Raw genomic sequence first — 16,982 nt, forward strand, 5'->3', positions numbered from 1 at the left:
GATGGCGAATTCGTCACGGTTTTTGCATGACAAGCCCCACTGCGTGCTGGTGAGCATCGATCAGTTTAAAACACCATCGCTCTCGAAATAAAGACGGATCGAAACGAGCAGGTGTCATTTCATCTGAAAGCATGACGGTCTCTCTCTCCGTACCCCCCTCTCTCTCTAACCCTGTGTGTGTGTAGCACTCTAACCCGTCCCCGTGCGTGTGTGCGTGTGTGCGTGTGTGCGTTAGTGTAGGTGCAGGCCAAAATGGCAGTCAGCAGGAGCGTTCCCTCATACCCCCTTCGCCTGTGAACACGACACCGTGTCCGTGCCAATCCCCAAGCAGCCTCTTCAGCCCGACTTCCGGAGCGGAGAGCTCTCCCCTGGCGGACACAGCCGGGAAGCGTCTGGGAGACGAGCCCCTGCTGGAGGACCGCGGGGAGCACGCCGGTGGGGGGGGGGACACTGCTCGCTTTCCCCCTCAGCGCTGGACCAGGAGGGCACAGGGCATCATCCCCTGATCGAAACGGGGTCACCCGAGCGCTGGGACACGCCTCGCGCAGGCCTTACCCGCCACAGTCGACACGGTCGGGTTCGAGCGCCGGGAAGCTGCCCCCCCACCCCCCTGCAGACAGCACAAACGAAGAAACCCCCCCTCCTTCGTCAGCGCTGCGCTCGTGTGCCGTTGAAGGTGGCGTCGGCGCTGCTGTCGTTCCCCAGATGTAGCGCCTTGTCGTTTCGGGGTCGTGACGTCACTCAGCCCCCCCACAACCTCATAGGGGAACCGGCCCGGTCTCACTCGTCAGTGCCAGGTCAGACGTCAATCGTTAGACGTTATATCTCGGGAACGAGAGCAGCAGGGAAGTTACTTTCACCGGCACAAGCGCAGCGCTCGCGCACGAGACCGCTGTGGCTTCCCCGCCGCGTCTTCAGCGCGTTGGCAGGTGGCGCAGGCTGCCTTTTCATCCAAACACTCGCAGATTGACCCCTCGTCAAGGGGAGATCTGACCTCTAGCTCAGCTGGCTGGGTCCCTGTGGAGCGACGCCGGAGGCCCGTGTTCGAGCCCCAGTGGTGGGGGGACTGACCTGAGGCGGCAGTGGTGAGGGTGCAGACCCACCTGAACCCCGAACCCCGAACACCAGGTGATCCGCTGAAGCCCGTGTAGCCGGTTCAGGAGATCTGCTGAAGCCCGTGTAGCCGGTTCACGAGATCTGCCGAAGCCCGTGTAGCCGGTACAGGAGATCTGCCGAAGCCCGTGTAGCCGGTACAGGAGATCTGCTGAAGAATACATTTACACGCAAAATCCTCGGAACACGCTTCGCCACAACACTCCCAGCCTCGTTTGTCGTGAGCGTGAGGGGTGAGGAAGAGTGTGAACATCCACCTCTCTTTAGTCTGTACTGCAGTGACTATTCGCTCATCTGCCTGCTCAGCAGCAGTGTCAACGGACAATTCAAGCGCGTTACTGTACTTTGACATTAGTGCCACAATCGCAGAGCTTCTAGCTCATTTCACACTTCCTGTTTACTCCCTTGTCTCTGTCAACAAGGTAAAATCACTTCTGAAGAAGAACGTGGTCAGTCACAGCGAAGTGTTGTGTAGAGAGAGAGAGAGAAACACAACTCCGAATGTGGAGATCTCTGTGAAACCCAGCGCCTTTCCCACCGCGGGGTAGAGGTTACCCACAGATCTGTGCGAGAGGCTGCTCTCCGATCCGCCTGGTGGCGTCTTCCCCGCGCGCACGGATCAAGGACTCGAGTGCCCCCCCCCGTCACGACCCGCCCGCGAGCACGCAAGCGCTCCGCCATGCCCACGAGCTCCAGTCACGCTGAACGGCCCCCGCACCCTGTTCACACCCCCCTCTCTCTCCCTGAGCTCTGAAACCAGTTACTCGTCTCTTCTATCGGCTGGATTACCTTTCGGCTGCCGACTCCTCGCCCTCGTTTCAGAGCCCGGCTGCTCCTCTCGTTCTTGGCCCCACACTGTTTTGGGACCCAGTCGATCTCCCGCCCAGACTCCACCGGGGTGAGCCCCGCACCGGGTCCCGCCTCCTGACCCCACCTCCCCCGATCGAGAGACGAGTTTTCTTCGACACGGGCGGGAGCGTCGTCCGGGGTGCGCGTCCCCGTTTCCTGCGCGTCTGTGTGTGAGATTGTGGGGGTCTCCACAGGCGGCCTGTCGCACAGGTGCGTGTCAGGGGTGTCGATGAGGGCGTTACACCGCCGGCACAGCTTCTCTTCACGACGCGCGATGATTTGCAAGGTTATAAACCCCCCATTTCTCACAGCGACCGACACCCGCCGCCGCCTTCTGAACGAGACCCGAGACCTCGCGCACAGGGCGGTTCTGAACGTCTGCCTCCGTGCTGCAACACGCGGGACCGAAACACGTTTGACGGGCTTTAACGCCGGCGCGCGCGGCGCTGTCGTGGCGATCCGCGGCGTGGCCGTGACTGTGAAGATCCGCGGATCGATGACAACAGCTCGACTGTTTAAAAAGATGAGCCATGACCTTCCCGCAGTAGAACAAACAGCGGTTTAGATTCTGACGGCGGGGGACCTGGCGTGAAATATTTCCACTCGCCCCGCTTCACGGCACAGAATTTGAACGAGCGCCTCTGAGGGCTTTTTGTTAAAGAAAAGAGCTGCAGCGTCTGACAAGCTCGTCTCCCGATCCTCTGAGCGACCCGACTCGCTGCGTGTCGGCTCAGCCCCCTGTCGCCACAGCCAGTGTCCACCAGGCCGCGCACACGACCTGGCGAAACACAGAGGACCGTCGACAAGGTGCGCTTTTCCCCGCCCAGTGACCCTCCTGTACAACAGGGATCGAGACCTCCTGCCGTCACCGTTCCGAACCGCCCGTCAGAGATCCGGCCAACGAACCCACTCGCGGGAGCCGGAGGAGTGACCCTGCAGGAGATCTGCACCGCCAAACAACCCCACGTCCGCAGGGGAAGCCAGTGACCCCCCAAACCAGGGAGAAGGGAACCGAAGCCAAGCCGTGATCCTGAAGCCGTGGTCGAAGGAGAGAACCAAGAGTCCGTAACCACAAAGCAGCAGAGAGGAATAAGGCATTTTTTTTATTAATATACAAGAATAACAAGTCACAACAAAAAAGTCAATCACGTTGCAGAGCGCAGTCCATCCTTATCCTAAACCAAAAAGGGTTTTCCCCCCGCTCCTCAGCAGCACGGTAGCCCCACTTGCTGTACTTGTATGTACTGTAGCGCAACGGGGTTCAGGCGGGTGCCCTTGCCGCATCGGGTCGGCCCTTGTTGGTGAGACGGTGCAGCGGGGCAGCGATGCTGGCAAAGTCCCGGATGAACCTCCGGTAGTAACCCCAGAGAGCTGCCAGCCCCTCACTGCAGCGACCTTACCTGGGTCTGTAGCCACCCCTCGCGGTCCAACGACATGACCCAGGAAGGTCACCTCCCGCCGCAGGAGCTCGCACTTGCAGGGGTTGAGCCTCAGGCCAGCACAGCGGATGCAGGCGAGCACCGCCTGGAGGTTCGTCAAGGCCTGGTCGAAACCCCGGGCATGGACCAGCAGATCGTCCAGATACAGCACACACTGGTTCCGCGGGACCGACGCCACCACCCTCTCCATCAGCCTCTCGAACGTCGCCGGGGCATTGCACGGGTCAAAGGGCATGACAGTAAACTGCCAGAGGCCCTGGCCGATGGAAAAGGCCGTCTTCAGGCGAGCATCGGGAGCGAGCGGTACCTGCCAGTAGCCGCAGCGGGGGTCCAGGGAGCTGAACCAGGTCGACCCGGTGATGTAGTCCAGGGCGTCATCTATCCTCGGCAGGGGGTAGGAATCTTTCCGGGTGACCTCGTTCAGCTTGCGGTAGTTGACGCAGAACCTCCACGAGCCGTCTTTTTTTTTTGACGAGTACAGCTGGCGCCCGCCTGAGCCCCTGTTGCATTACATTGGTGTCAGCAGTGGGATGGGATAGCCCTTCGCCGGGGACGGCGAGTTAAGCGGGGGAGAGTGTAACGCATACGGCCATCAGGGTGTGTAAGAGCCGGCTTACCAGAGCGGTGACGTCGCCGCCCTTCCCTGTGATAGCAGGACCACAGCTACTGGGCTGTAAGAGATCTCTCTTTGGCTCACCGGGCTGGGTCCCTGTTGAGTGATGCGGGAGTCCCGGGTTTGAGCCCCTGATGGTGGGGGGCCGACCTGATGCGACAGGGGCGCCCGCCTGACCCCCGAAGTGTTACAGTACTCATGGAGGTGGTGGCCGAGAGGAGAATGCTGACCAAGCTCACAGCCATCATGAACGACGCCTCTCCTCCGCTTCATGGGACTGTTACTGGGCAGCGGAGCACCTTTAGCACCAGACTGCTCCAGCTGCGGTGTTCAAGGGAACGTTTCCGCAGGTCTCTCCTCCCGGCGGCTGTCAGGGTGTATAACGCTGCCCTGGACCAGGACTGTCAGCCCTTCATCTGCTCGTCTATGGACAGCATGGTGCTCCATTGGACTTTTTGGACACTCAGTCTGTATAAACCTATGCACATTTTGCACATATGTTATTGTTTTTACAGTGACTATGATCAGCACATTTTGCACACACCTATGTATTTATTCATTTTTATTTATTTTGTTGTCTTGTTTTATAACTATTCCGATGTCTGTTTTTGCTTGTCTTGGGCTGGCCTGCTGTAACACATCAATGTCCCTACGGGATCAATAAAGTCTCCTCTATCTATCTCGGCCGCCTGCGCGATTCACCCCTCCCACAGCCGCTGGGACGAGGAACTAGGCGTAGCGCGACAGAGCGGCTCACACCGAGGAGCGGCACTGAGCGGGGAGGGAGGGGGAACCGTGCTGGAGGACCAGGCGGGCCGGGGGTGTGGTGGGGGAGACGCGCTCTGAGACGCGGTCTCGCTGGACTCGGGCTTCTGCCTCTTCCGCTGCCGTGCCTGCCCGTCGGGGGGGTGTCTTCTGTGAGGACCCCTGTGCGGCTCTGTAAGGGGGCCGAGGTGTGGTTGAAAGTATCGGCGGTGTTTCAGTTCCCCGGGTCGCCGTCTGGGCGAGAACAGCGGGTTATTAAACCGGCCGGAAGACAAACGCAGCTGAACGAAATCGCTCGGCGACAGCTCGGCGGATGATCTCCGGGCGGCCCCATGCGCAGCGTCCATCGCCTGTACCTGCGGGTCAATCTGTCCTCAGATCCAGACTGAAGACCCATGACTGCAGCCTAGTCTACTCACAGCTGACATCATAGCCTGTACCTGCGGTCAATCTGTCCTCAGATCCAGACTGAAGACCTACTACTGCAGCCTAGTCTACTCACAGCTGACATCATAGCCTGTACCTTATTTCTTCTGTTACAACAATCCTGACAGACGAACAGAGTTACAAGCCGGAGCGGGATCTGGCGGAGGGTCGGGGGAATAAAAGGGGGTCACGGGGCCAGACGCTCCCTCATCCCAGACCCAGAAGATCAGGACACCGTGATGAGGCCTGTGCCGCTGAGTCGCTCCTGGACTTCCGGGTGTCCATCTTCCACAGCTGAGCCCAGACTGGCAGGAACGCCTGGCTTGTATAGCAGGGGGGACAGGAACAGGAGATCAACACTAAACTAGGAAGAGCTGGAGCCTCCTTAAGAGGAGGGGCTTACGAGCGTGACAGGTGTTTGTATTAAGGATTCCATTTGCTTGTGGTTCTCTTCCTAAAAGAGGGACCTTGCTTGTGTTTTAGGATGCCTTTGTTGTAAAAGACTTGAGGACAAAATCCTGGCTTTTCTCAGGAGTACAGCCCTGAGATTCCAATTGGTTGTGACCTGACGACCTCTGAAAACGTCACACTGAACACCAGTGAATCTCAGCTGCAGGAGGGACGTACTGTATCCAGACTGATTAACTTCTCAGAGGTGTTGACAAGAAAGTGGGTTTCCATCACAGCACTGGAGTACTGCTTTACACAAACAGTGGTGGGAGTGTGAAACAGGTTCCACAACCCCTTAGAGTAACATGAGATGAGATGGTCAGACTAATGAGTTTCTAGTAATTATCAGACACGCGGGGTGTTGTCAGTCCCTGTGGACGGAAGGAGAGCTGCTGCACACAGAGATCAGGGGCTCGCTGTTGCGCTGGGTGGATGGAGATCACAATCACACCCACATGACACTGCCCTGTCCATCTGCTCCTCCAGCGTCTCTCGGGGGAGAGATGGGCTCGTGACTCTCTGCAGCGCTCCGCAGGTCTGTGCGGCTCACAGGGGGGTCACTGCGCAGGTGAAGCACGAAGCCCTGGACGTACCCTGCTGGCCCACACGCTGCAGGGCAGAGCCAGACAGCAGGCTGGGCTCACTGGCCTGGAGAGAGAGACACAGCAGGCTGGACTGCTCGCAGTAAGAGCTCACACCCGGACAGTGAAATCCTCTGCACCATGTGGAGCTGTGACACCCCTCTGTCACAACACAGCTGGAGGAGATCCTGGAGCCAAATAACTCCCAACGATTAAAGAGCTGGATGGGCCAGCTGGCCTCCTCTTGTCTGTCACCATCATGCTCTGATCTTCTCATGCTGTGTGAGTGAGTTAGTATTTTATTGTTTTGATTATTGGGAACACAAACAACTGGATTGACTTCACCTGAGCAGCTACTGACATCGACGTTTATTAAAAAAGCTTCTTTCTGTCAGTCCAAAATGACACAGTAAGTCACATCTCTTACAACACCACACCTTCCCCAAACAACAACCACCAAAGCTGTTTCATAACTGCAGTTCTAAACCACACCCCCTAACAACCCTAACCACACCCCCTAACAACCACACCCCCTAATAATCACACCCCTGCAGCTCTGTGCGGATCCAGGAAGTGAAACTCAGAGATCAATTTTGTTTCACTAGAAACAGCCTCACTGCAGCTCCTTCTCTACTGCTCCTCTCTGTGCAGTTTCTACTTGTCAGAAAAATGGCAGAAGGCAGTATTTCAGTTTCTCAGGACCAGTTCAGCTGCTCAGTGTGTCTGGATTTGCTGAAGGATCCAGTGGCTCTGCTCTGTGGACACAGTTACTGTATGGGCTGTATTAAGAACTGCTGGGATCAGGAAGATCAGACTGGGATCTACAGCTGCCCCCAGTGCAGACAGACCTTCACCCCAAGACCTGATCTTCACAGAAACACCATCCTGGCTGAAGTGGTGGAGAAACTGAAGGAGACAGGGCTCAGTGGCCCTACTTCTGCTCACAGTCCTGCTGGCCCTGGAGATGTGCTGTGTGATGTCTGCACTGGGAGACAGAGGGGAGCTGTGAAATCCTGTCTGGTGTGTCTGGCCTCTTATTGTCAGACTCACCTCCAGCCTCACTATGAAGCTGCTCCATTGAAGAAACACAAGCTGGTTGAGGCCACAGGACAACTGCAGGAGAAGATCTGCTCCACTCATGACAAACTGCTGGAGTTCTATTGCCGTACTGACCAGAAGTGTGTTTGTTATCTTTGTGCAATGGATGAACACAGAGGCCATGATACTGTCTCAGCTGCAGCAGGAAGGACTGAGAAACAGGTGAGGACTTTGTGTCTGCTCATAAAGTGTCTAGTACAAAATGTAAAAAGGATATTTAGGATATTTGGGGGCTTTAAGTGATCTCTGGACTGTATTTACTGTATCTGTAATGCTGGATCTCCACTGTTGAGTCCTGCTCATGTACTCAGCTGTGATCCACACTGGTTGTGTCTCTGAAGTGTCTCCTGTTCTTCTGTCTGTTGCTCATTATCTCCTCCTCCTCTCCTTCACTGTTTCTCTCTTTACTGTCCTCATGAAGCACCGTACAACTTCACAACACACTCAACACCTCTAGAACAAACTGCACCCACATTAATGCAGAGCACACTCAACACCTCTAGAACAGACTGCACCCTCATTAATGCACAGCATACTCAACACCTCTAGAACAGACTGCACCCACATTAATGCACAGCACACTCAACACCTCTAGAACAGACTGCACCCTCATTAATGCACAGCATACTCAACACCTCTAGAACAGACTGCACCCTCATTAATGCACAGCATACTCAACACCTCTAGAACAGATTGCACCCTCATTAATGCACAACACACTCAACCCCTCTAGAGGAGTCTGCACCCTCATTAATTAGGTTTTGCTTTAATTTCAGCACAATAGTATTATTATTTATAATAATAAACTCTATTTTTATATGATAGATTTAAAATGGGTTCTCAAAGCACTTTACAGAACACAAAAGGTAGAAGGTAGAAGGGGGTTTTGGAAAACAGTATAAAAGCAAAGAAGCAGAAACAGACCCAGTTACTTTAAAACCCTTCTGAAACAGAAGATTTTGAGTCTGGATTTGAAAGAGCTCAGGGAAGGTGACTCTATGATACCCATAAAGATGAAAGAGTTGACCAGCTTTTCAGCAACAATTAGATATAACATAGGACGCAGCCTGGCAGTATTTCTGAGGTGGAAGAATGATGTTTTGATAATTTGTTGAATATGTCATCCTGGATCAGATATCACCCCCAAGTTCTTCAATTGTGACTGTGACTCCAGTACAGTGTCATCCACAGATAAGGATACTGCATTGGTGTGCCAAGAAGCATGACTTCTGTCTTGTCGCAGTTTAAATGAAGGAGATTGTGAGTCATCCATGTGTTTATTTCAGAGAAGCAATTAGAGCAGAGACATGTCAGTGTCAGTTTAGTATGGATATACTGTACTGTAAATTTGAGTATCATCAGAACTCATACATGCTGAAGGGTAGGGGCCCAGTGTCAACCCCTGAGGAAGACCAGACTTAATGAGTCCAATTTCAGAGCTACAATCACCAAGATAGACAAAGTGAAAGTGATCAGTGAGGTAAGACTGGAACCATTGAAGAGCAGTGTCAGAAACTCCAAACACCGTCTCAAAATAAGAAAGTGAGAGGTCATGGCTGACAGTGTCGAAAGCAGCACTGAGCTCAGTAAGAATGAGGACAGAAAGAGAACGAGAATCTAGAAGATCGTTAGTGACTTTGACCAGGGCACTTTCTGTGCTGTGAAGTTGTCTGAAACCATATTGGAGTTCAAAGAGGATTATATACCTGAAATCTAACAGCACACTGTAAACTTTCTGCATGAAAAGGTAATGAAAAGGTATGAAAGTTGGAGAGAGGGTGAAAGTTGTTCAGGCTTTCCAGAGCCATGATTCTCTTTCTCACACAGGGGTAACAACAGCAGCAGTTGTGAAGCCACTGGTACCACATCAGTGCTCAAGGATTAATTTATTATACTGAGGACTATGGGGCAGAAAGCAGAGAAACAGGATTGAAATAAAGTCCTGGGAAGGAGATCTAATAGGCAGGTGGTGGATCTCAGACACATAAACCAGTGAACTGTGGTATAATACCTTCACCTGCTTTATTAAATACAAGACTCACGCTGGGCTCTGCTGGAGTCAATCTGACACAGAACATGTTTCCTTTTGTCCTCTGAAATGATCTGAATTTTCCCAGAAGCAGACAGGATGTGAGATGTGGTCGGACACAGGGTCTGCCTGGTCCAGAACCTCATCCAGCGGTCAAGCACGTCAGCCACAGGGTCTCCTCTGACCACTCAGAGAAACTAGTGGCAACAAGGCTCATCAGCACTGCTGTAGTCCTCTGTTTTGAGATGCCGAGAGCAGTCAGGACACTAGTGTATATTGAGATGAATGAAATCTGAAATCTCTATATTATGAAGGAACAAGTAATAGGTTTATTCTTCTTCAGGTGTGAGAAGGCTCCACGGCCGAAATGTTGTGTTTTCTTTCTTCTTTATTTCAGTATGGAATAAACCTATTGCTTGTTCCTTTGCAGCCTACGCATGCTGACGCAGCTACCCACCTGAACTATCTCTAGATGATGTTTTATATTTAATTTGAAACACAATTATCTTGTTTTTACATTTCACCTCACATACAGATGTGCAGACCCAGGTGTCAGGTGTCTGCTGCGCTGCACACGCTGCCGGTGTAGATTAGACATGAAACAGGAGCATGTCAGACAGGACCAGGAAACACATCTAGTGTGGATAAGACATCAGGGATACAGAGTGTGGATTTCCCAGGGTGACTCTAAGGGGTGTCTCTGTGATGTGATTCTCTTACAGCAGAAATGTCCTAAGTGTCTCTGTTTCTCCACAGAAGCAGCTGGGGGAGACACAGACACAAACCCAGCAGAGACTCCAGGAGAGAGAGAAGGAGCTGCATAAGCTGAGACAGGCTGTGGATTCACTCAGAGTGGGTATTCACCAGATGAGTGGACACACAGACACACATTGCACAGCTGGACACTGGACAGTACCCTTTGGAAACAGAGCATACAGCATAATGTAGTTTGAGTGTTTTCCTGTGTTATAATCCACTGTGTGTCTCCTCCCTCAGAGCTCTGCAGGCACAGCAGTACAGGACACTGACAGGATCTTTACTGAGCTGATCCGCTCCATTGAGAGAACACGCTCTGAGGTCACACAGCTGATCAGAGCTCAAGAGAGGGCTGCAGTGAGTCAGGCTGAAGGACTTCTAGAGCAACTGGAGAAGGAAATCGCTGAGCTGAAAAGGAGAGACTCTGAGCTGAACCAGCTCTCACACACAGAGGATTACATCCATTTCCTCCAGGTAACATCACTGCTCTGTGACTCTGCAGTACAGAAGGGTGTCTCTCACACAGAGCTGCTCCTGGCTTCTCCTCAGGAATGTGTGCTGTGTTTGACTGGAAACTCCTCTTTCTCTTCCCTGATTCAGAATTTCCAGTCTGTCTGTGTCCCTCCTGGAGCTGGAGACTCACCCAGCATCCCTGTCAGTCCACACTTCTCTCCTGAGGCAGTGAGGAGAGCTGTCTCTGGACTGAAAGAGCGACTGGAGGATCTCTGCAAGAAGGAATCAATAAAGATTTCCATAACAGGTTAGTAGAGAAACACACTGATGTTTTTCTGGACAGCTTATATATTTCCTGTTTTTCTCTTATATTGTCAATGAATTTTTTGTTCAGTGACTGTATTTATCAGAGCAGCTTATCAGTCAATGATTCAAATTCTAGGTGAAATGTCTTAAAATCTCCAGTCTCACAAATCTTTATGACAGTAAGTGTGTTGTTATATTGTGCTGTATATAGTTTAACAGGAACGTTTAAATAGGGGCTACAGTCCCAGTCCAGTAGAACATGTTATTCCTGTTACTCTGTAACTGCAGCCCTGATGAGACATTTCTCTGTGTGTCTCCCCAGTGACTGAAGTCTACAGTCTGCTGACTCCAGAGCCCGGGTCCAGAGCAGAGCTTTTACACTGTGAGTCTGTTTTCACACCAGTTCCCCTCTGAAATATACCTGGAGCTCAAACACACAGCAGGAACAGTGATACAGAAACTGATACACACTCTGACACACACACACTGATTCACACTCTGATACATGCTGATACACGTCTGAATTCAGAAAATCAAGCTTGCAGACAGTCACTCTGTGTGGATCAGAGACACACTGTGTCAAACACACAGATGGACACAGAAGTTCCAGTGGGTGTAGTTTATTTAAGAAAATGCACTTTATTACAACAATGTGCAGTGCACAGTGCTTACAGAGAATACAATTCTGACAACAACTATTCTACAGAATTTAAATCGTCTCAAAAAGAGTGATTTTCCATTATCAATCATTCTATTTTGCAAATGGTCAGTGAGGCTGGTTCACACAATAAGAGCCCCTCCAAGCCTCCTGGGTGTTACCACTGGCTGCAGTCCTGGCTTTGAAACTGCGATTGTCCATTTCTCAACAGGAGCACCAAGGAACAGTTTTTCTGGGTTTTCTTCAGCCCTCAGTACTGTCCAGTGCTCTTTTGCTCTGATGAAACAGTTCAGCAGTTCAGGAGTTGTATAGAAACCAATGCTCTCAGGCAGCGGACGTGGGGCGATCTGGTGCTAGGCGGGTCTCAGGACATCCGAACGTCAATCCTGAGCCAAGGGGAATAAGAGACCCGGAAATATATATCCCCAGAGAGAGAGACACCGGAAGGACAGCAAAGCACAGGAAACTAGGGAAAGGACAGAGTTGGAGCTCCCTCTGGATGCAGAGGCCATGACAGTACCCCCTCCCCTTCATGGGCGGCTCCTGACGCCCATACAAATAAGCGAGCTGCACAGCACTGGGGGGAGGTAAAACCTCATTTAACTGAAAGGAAACCTCCGGGAGTCCACGGCTGAGAGCTACCCCCTCCTCCAGGGTAGAAACCTTTATTGGGTAGAGGAAGGGGGGGGCAGGGTAGTGCTCCGGAGACATAAAACTAAAAAAAGACAAGTAAACAAGCACAAACAACGACAGAAATAAACCTGGGAGACCAGGGTTACAAACCACAATAAACAGATAGGAACCAAGAGTTCTACAACACAGGGGACAGGGGGACCAGAGAGAAGGGGAAACCAGGAAGTGAAAAAAGCAAAACACCAGGCAGAAACAAAGAAAAGGACAAAAACCCAGGAAAATTACCACAGACTGGGCAATAGGCACATTCAACATTCTATCACTGATATCGGAGTGGACAACCCGAGGAAAGCCAGGCACACGGCCCGCTCACAGGCACAGGAGTCGGAAAAAGAATCTCGCAATTAGAATAGGAGAGCTGAGAGAAAAAAAAAGCCCAGAGGAAAAAAAACTGTGGAAAACCAAAAAAGCGCCGCTCGCAGGGTCAGTAGGAGGCTCAGCATTCTGTCACGGATGTCGGAAGGGACAAATCGTGGAGAGGCAGGAGAGTGAAAAAGACCCTATGCGTAGTTGTGGAACAGGGGTTAGCCTGGGCTCAGCTGTTCAGGAGTCGTATAGAAACCAATGTCCTCAGGCAGCGGACGTGGGGCGACCTGGTGCTGGGCGGGTCTCAGGACATCCGAACGTCAATGATGAGCGAAGGGGAATGAGAGACCTGGACATATACTGTATATCCCCAGAGACAGAGACACCGGAAGGACAGCAAAGCACAAGGAACTGGGGACAGGACAGAGTAGGAGCACCCTTTGGCTGCAGAGGGCATGACACCTCTCTGGTCACCAGCTCTGGTGCACAGTCATCCAGCTGAGGGCCTTCAGCTTGTTGTCTAGTCCTCTGGGTTGAGTCTTTACTGAGGTCTCCCATGGGATCGTCAGCCCCTCCCCGGTGACCTGTAGGATCATCTGTCTCTCCCTGGTGACTAGTTCCTCCTTTCTCTTCCTTGTATAGTGACTTTTGTTGGTACAGAGCTCTGGCTGTCTCATGGCCTCATACCTCCTAGTAGGTCTCCGGTCAGTTTTCTGCTTTAGGACTAGTGTTTGACACGAGATCAGATGCTTCACTGGGAGGGAGAACCACAGCCTGACAAAGTACTGAGAATTGTGACTGATGGGGTCCAGCCCCTAGTGACAGAGGTTTCAGAAGAAGATGCAGTGGAGTTTCAGGGGGAATTCGGCACATCTCTCCCCCTTCCTCACTGTCTGGCACATCTGGTTCCTTGTGATGTACTCGTACCTGTTCCACCATCCCTTGCAGCGCTTGTCTGAGTCTGGCTGACAGAGGGTACACCACGACCAGGTCAGCTAAAGCCAGCAGGGTGTCTGCCTTCAGCACCCTCACTTTCCCCATGAGAGTCAGCGTGCGAGTCTTCCACAGGCCCAGTTACACGTTGACCTTGACGGTCCTCTCTGTCCAGTTTATGTTCTTGTTGTCCTGGCTCTGGAATGAAACCACCAGTATCATTAGGGGCTCCATGCAAAGCTTGAGACCTGCTGGCGGCATGTTCCTGTCCCTCCAGGGTCCAAAGAGCTTGCCCTTGCTCTTTCTGTTTATTAGCCTCAAGTCTGAGGCCCTGCAGTACTGCTCCCTGACCTGCAGCCCACTCTGCAACCCCCTGTCTGAAATCAGGAACAGCGTCATGTGTACTGGGAGATCTTGAGGACTTCCCCTGTGCCTCTGCCTACAGCTCTGTAATGAGAACATAGAGAAGAGGTGAATGAGGACACCCTTGTCCTACTCCAGATTCCTGGGGGATTAAATCCCAAAGATGTCTGTTCATGTTGACCCTACTGTTCACTTCAGAGTACAGTATCCTGTCCAGCAGCTGAAACTTTCCAGCTGACTTATCACCCTCTCACCACACATATCTGGACGCTGCTGATAAAGTGGGGCAGGGCGGTCCTCAGTCTAATGGCCAGTAGCTTGGACACGATCTTGATGTCCATGCAGAGCATCTTTTGAACCCCTCCTGAAGTGCTGAGAGATGACACCTTCCCTCATCCTGTGTCCAAGCTTTTTGCTGATGGAAGAGCTCTTGTTCCACCTCCACCAGGTCTGCCACTGGGGTGTCCCAGAAGCAGGTGTAGAATTCCTTGGGAAGTCCGTCTTGCCACAGCCCTTTGCCATTCTCCATCTGTCAGAATGTGTCAGAGTCTGAGACCCTGGATTTGTGAATAACTGGAATATTCAGGAGCAGAGCCAGTCTCACAATAATGATGGTATGATGACACTGCTCTTCCCCTGCAGCTTCACAGACACACAGCCTCTTGTGAGCGGCAGCAGTGTGACTCTGGTACAGGGGCTCCTCTGGGGCCTGTAGGCCTCTGTCTTGTCTGAGAAATGGCTGCTTCTCTTCACACATCAACCAGGCTGATGGGTCAGCAGGAAGAAACAGTCAGGACTTGATCTGTCTGAACAAACAGAGCAATAGGAAAACCCAACATCATTTGTTCTTGATATCCTGCCAAAATCAGAATGTCTTAGGTTATTGTTGGTCAGTCACTAAATCTTTAAGCACAAAAACCTCAAACGCTTTTAGACTACAGTTTGCAGACATCAAATACACTTGAACTGGGAATTACACAGTAAAATGCAGGAGAGGTATAAGTTGAAAGGGAAGAAACAGTATTTCTGTGTATTTTGCGCAGATGAATGTGAAGAGATAGGGGAATGACAGACAAAAAGAAAAAGAATTCAGGATGACACACAACCCGTTACACAGTTTGTCCATTGCTGGCTTGCTGTTTACTGGGACCAACAGTAACAGGAAGCCAACAGCAGGTATAAGTCATCGTAAATGTATTCTGTTCAGTGTTGAAAGAGTGAGCAAACACTCTGTACAGGACATGTTCCTGCAGTGTCACATCAAGAAGAACAGATGTTTGGAAAGCTGTGTCAATTCTACTTGTCACAGAAATGGTAAAAATGACACACGTTTAAGATCAAGATCTCTTTATTTGCCATATACAATCTCTTGCATTAGAAATTCATCTTTTCACATACAGGACCCCAGCTTGCTCTCCATGAGACACAGACACACAGACAGAGAGAAGCTTGGGGTCACAGTTCAGCCTGTTTTCCTCAGAGCAGCTCAGACATGTCAGAGTCAGGTGCTCATGGTTAGTTTAAGAGGGGTATTTACTGGAGCTGTAGGGCTCCTCTTACTGGTCAGGGGTAATAACTTTGGGGTCTTTCTCTTCAGCCCAGCTGGTGTTCTCACATGGTCCTGGTCATTAAGAGACCCAGTGGTGTGTTTCACTAAGAATGACACTGGAGTGTCAATATTATTTCACTAGTCCCACCAGAGTGAGTGTGAGAGAGGTTTAAAAAGAAAGGGGAGCAAAAACCTGTTTAAAAACATAATGGAAGAGATTCTATTAAAAAAATAAACAAGGAAACGGAATACTGGAAGTAACAAATGAGGTTTAATTCTATGAAATGCATGAAGACTTCAAAGGTGAAATGTTGCATATTTTGCTGTCTTACATTACTTTGCAGCATAGAATTAGCTTCTTCTTTTTCTTTTGCAACCTGCAACAGCTTATACAGCTCTCCCACTCTATACAAATAAGTAGAAGATTATGTTTGAAATATTTGACATATTTCCCACTCCATAAACCTATTCACTTTCCTTAAACTCTATGATTTAGACCATTGTGAACTAGAAATATAACCCGAGGACATTTTTCTCATCATAAATAATAGGTTGCATCTTGTTTTACATTCAGGTTTTTCTGAAAAATTCTGTGTTTGGGACAGCAGATATTTTAATGTATTAAAATTAGGTACAATTACCATTTTTTGTAAGATACTATATATTATTTATTTATATTCTACACATGTGTACGATGGATGAGGTTGTCTGAGATGTCTTGATGAATGCATGAGCCATACACAAAAACACAGGAGCGCACTGTCTGTGTGTCAGTCTTCCTGGATCAGGCCTGGTGTGGAGATGTGCTCACCATCGAGTGTAACTGGTCATCTCTCACTGTCCAGCTGATGTCCAGAGATCAGGCAGTGTGACCAGTGAGCAGGACATCACTGTATCTCAGTCAGTGATATTGGTCACTGTGGGGACGGGTCACTCAGGCTGTGTGAGAATTGCCAACACTTTCACTCATCTGACTGAACAAGGAACAGTTTTCAGTATCAATGATTGGTCTTTAAATGTGAAATATTCCTCACTGTTGTTAACAGCAGACTGTTAATTTCTCATCTCTCAGTGGCTCAAGCACCAGACTCCAGGGTGTCCTGTGATGTGTCTGTGTGTCTTATTGCCTTGTGCTGCTCAGTCTTATTGAGTGAGACTCCAGTCTTACAGCCACTGCTGCTCACACTCACTGACACTCTGATCCACACTGCAGTGGAGACTGGGGATCCTGAACTGAACTGACTGCAGACTGTAGGATAAACTCTGCTATAATAACAGGTAAGAAGCAAGAAAGGTCTTTAATACAATAAAGATCTACTCTCTCTTTCTGTAGATGCTGTGAAGCGAGCTCCTATCCCTAAATCACGTATGTACACTGTGTGAAACTCTGCTGACTGACAGCACTGACTGTACTGACATCTTATTACCAGAGTGTGACTGTGATTCACAGTGTCTGTGTCTCTGTGTTCCAGTGTGAGACTGTGATTAACAGTGTCTGTATCTCTGTGTTACAGTGTGTGACTGTGATTAACAGTGTCTGTATCTCTGTGTTCCAGTGTGTCACTGTGATTAACAGTGTCTGTATCTCTGTGGTCCAGTGTG

The 16,982-nt window shown here is 50.7% G+C and overlaps 2 protein-coding genes across 3 annotated transcripts in view; both read left to right on the forward strand.

The window, feature by feature from the left end:
• LOC138238041 (E3 ubiquitin-protein ligase TRIM39-like) overlaps positions 1 to 16,982 on the forward strand; it is a 373,132-nt gene that overhangs the window by 15,671 nt on the left and 340,479 nt on the right. For both annotated transcript variants that reach the window (XM_069187843.1, XM_069187842.1), the window contains exon 6: positions 16,714 to 16,746. In XM_069187843.1, coding sequence (XP_069043944.1) covers positions 16,714 to 16,746 — 33 coding nt within the window. The remainder of the gene's footprint in view (positions 1 to 16,713; positions 16,747 to 16,982) is intronic.
• On the forward strand, positions 5,655 to 10,804 carry LOC138238183 (E3 ubiquitin/ISG15 ligase TRIM25-like). The gene is made up of 4 exons (XM_069188229.1): positions 5,655 to 7,496; positions 10,120 to 10,215; positions 10,360 to 10,593; positions 10,751 to 10,804. Exons 1-4 carry the CDS (start codon positions 6,906 to 6,908, stop codon positions 10,802 to 10,804), a joined length of 975 nt encoding a protein of 324 aa, XP_069044330.1. The 5' UTR covers positions 5,655 to 6,905.

The sequence above is a fragment of the Lepisosteus oculatus genome, chromosome 4 (assembly GCF_040954835.1).
Source record: "Lepisosteus oculatus isolate fLepOcu1 chromosome 4, fLepOcu1.hap2, whole genome shotgun sequence".
In the NCBI taxonomy this organism is placed as follows: Eukaryota; Metazoa; Chordata; class Actinopteri; order Semionotiformes; family Lepisosteidae; genus Lepisosteus; species Lepisosteus oculatus.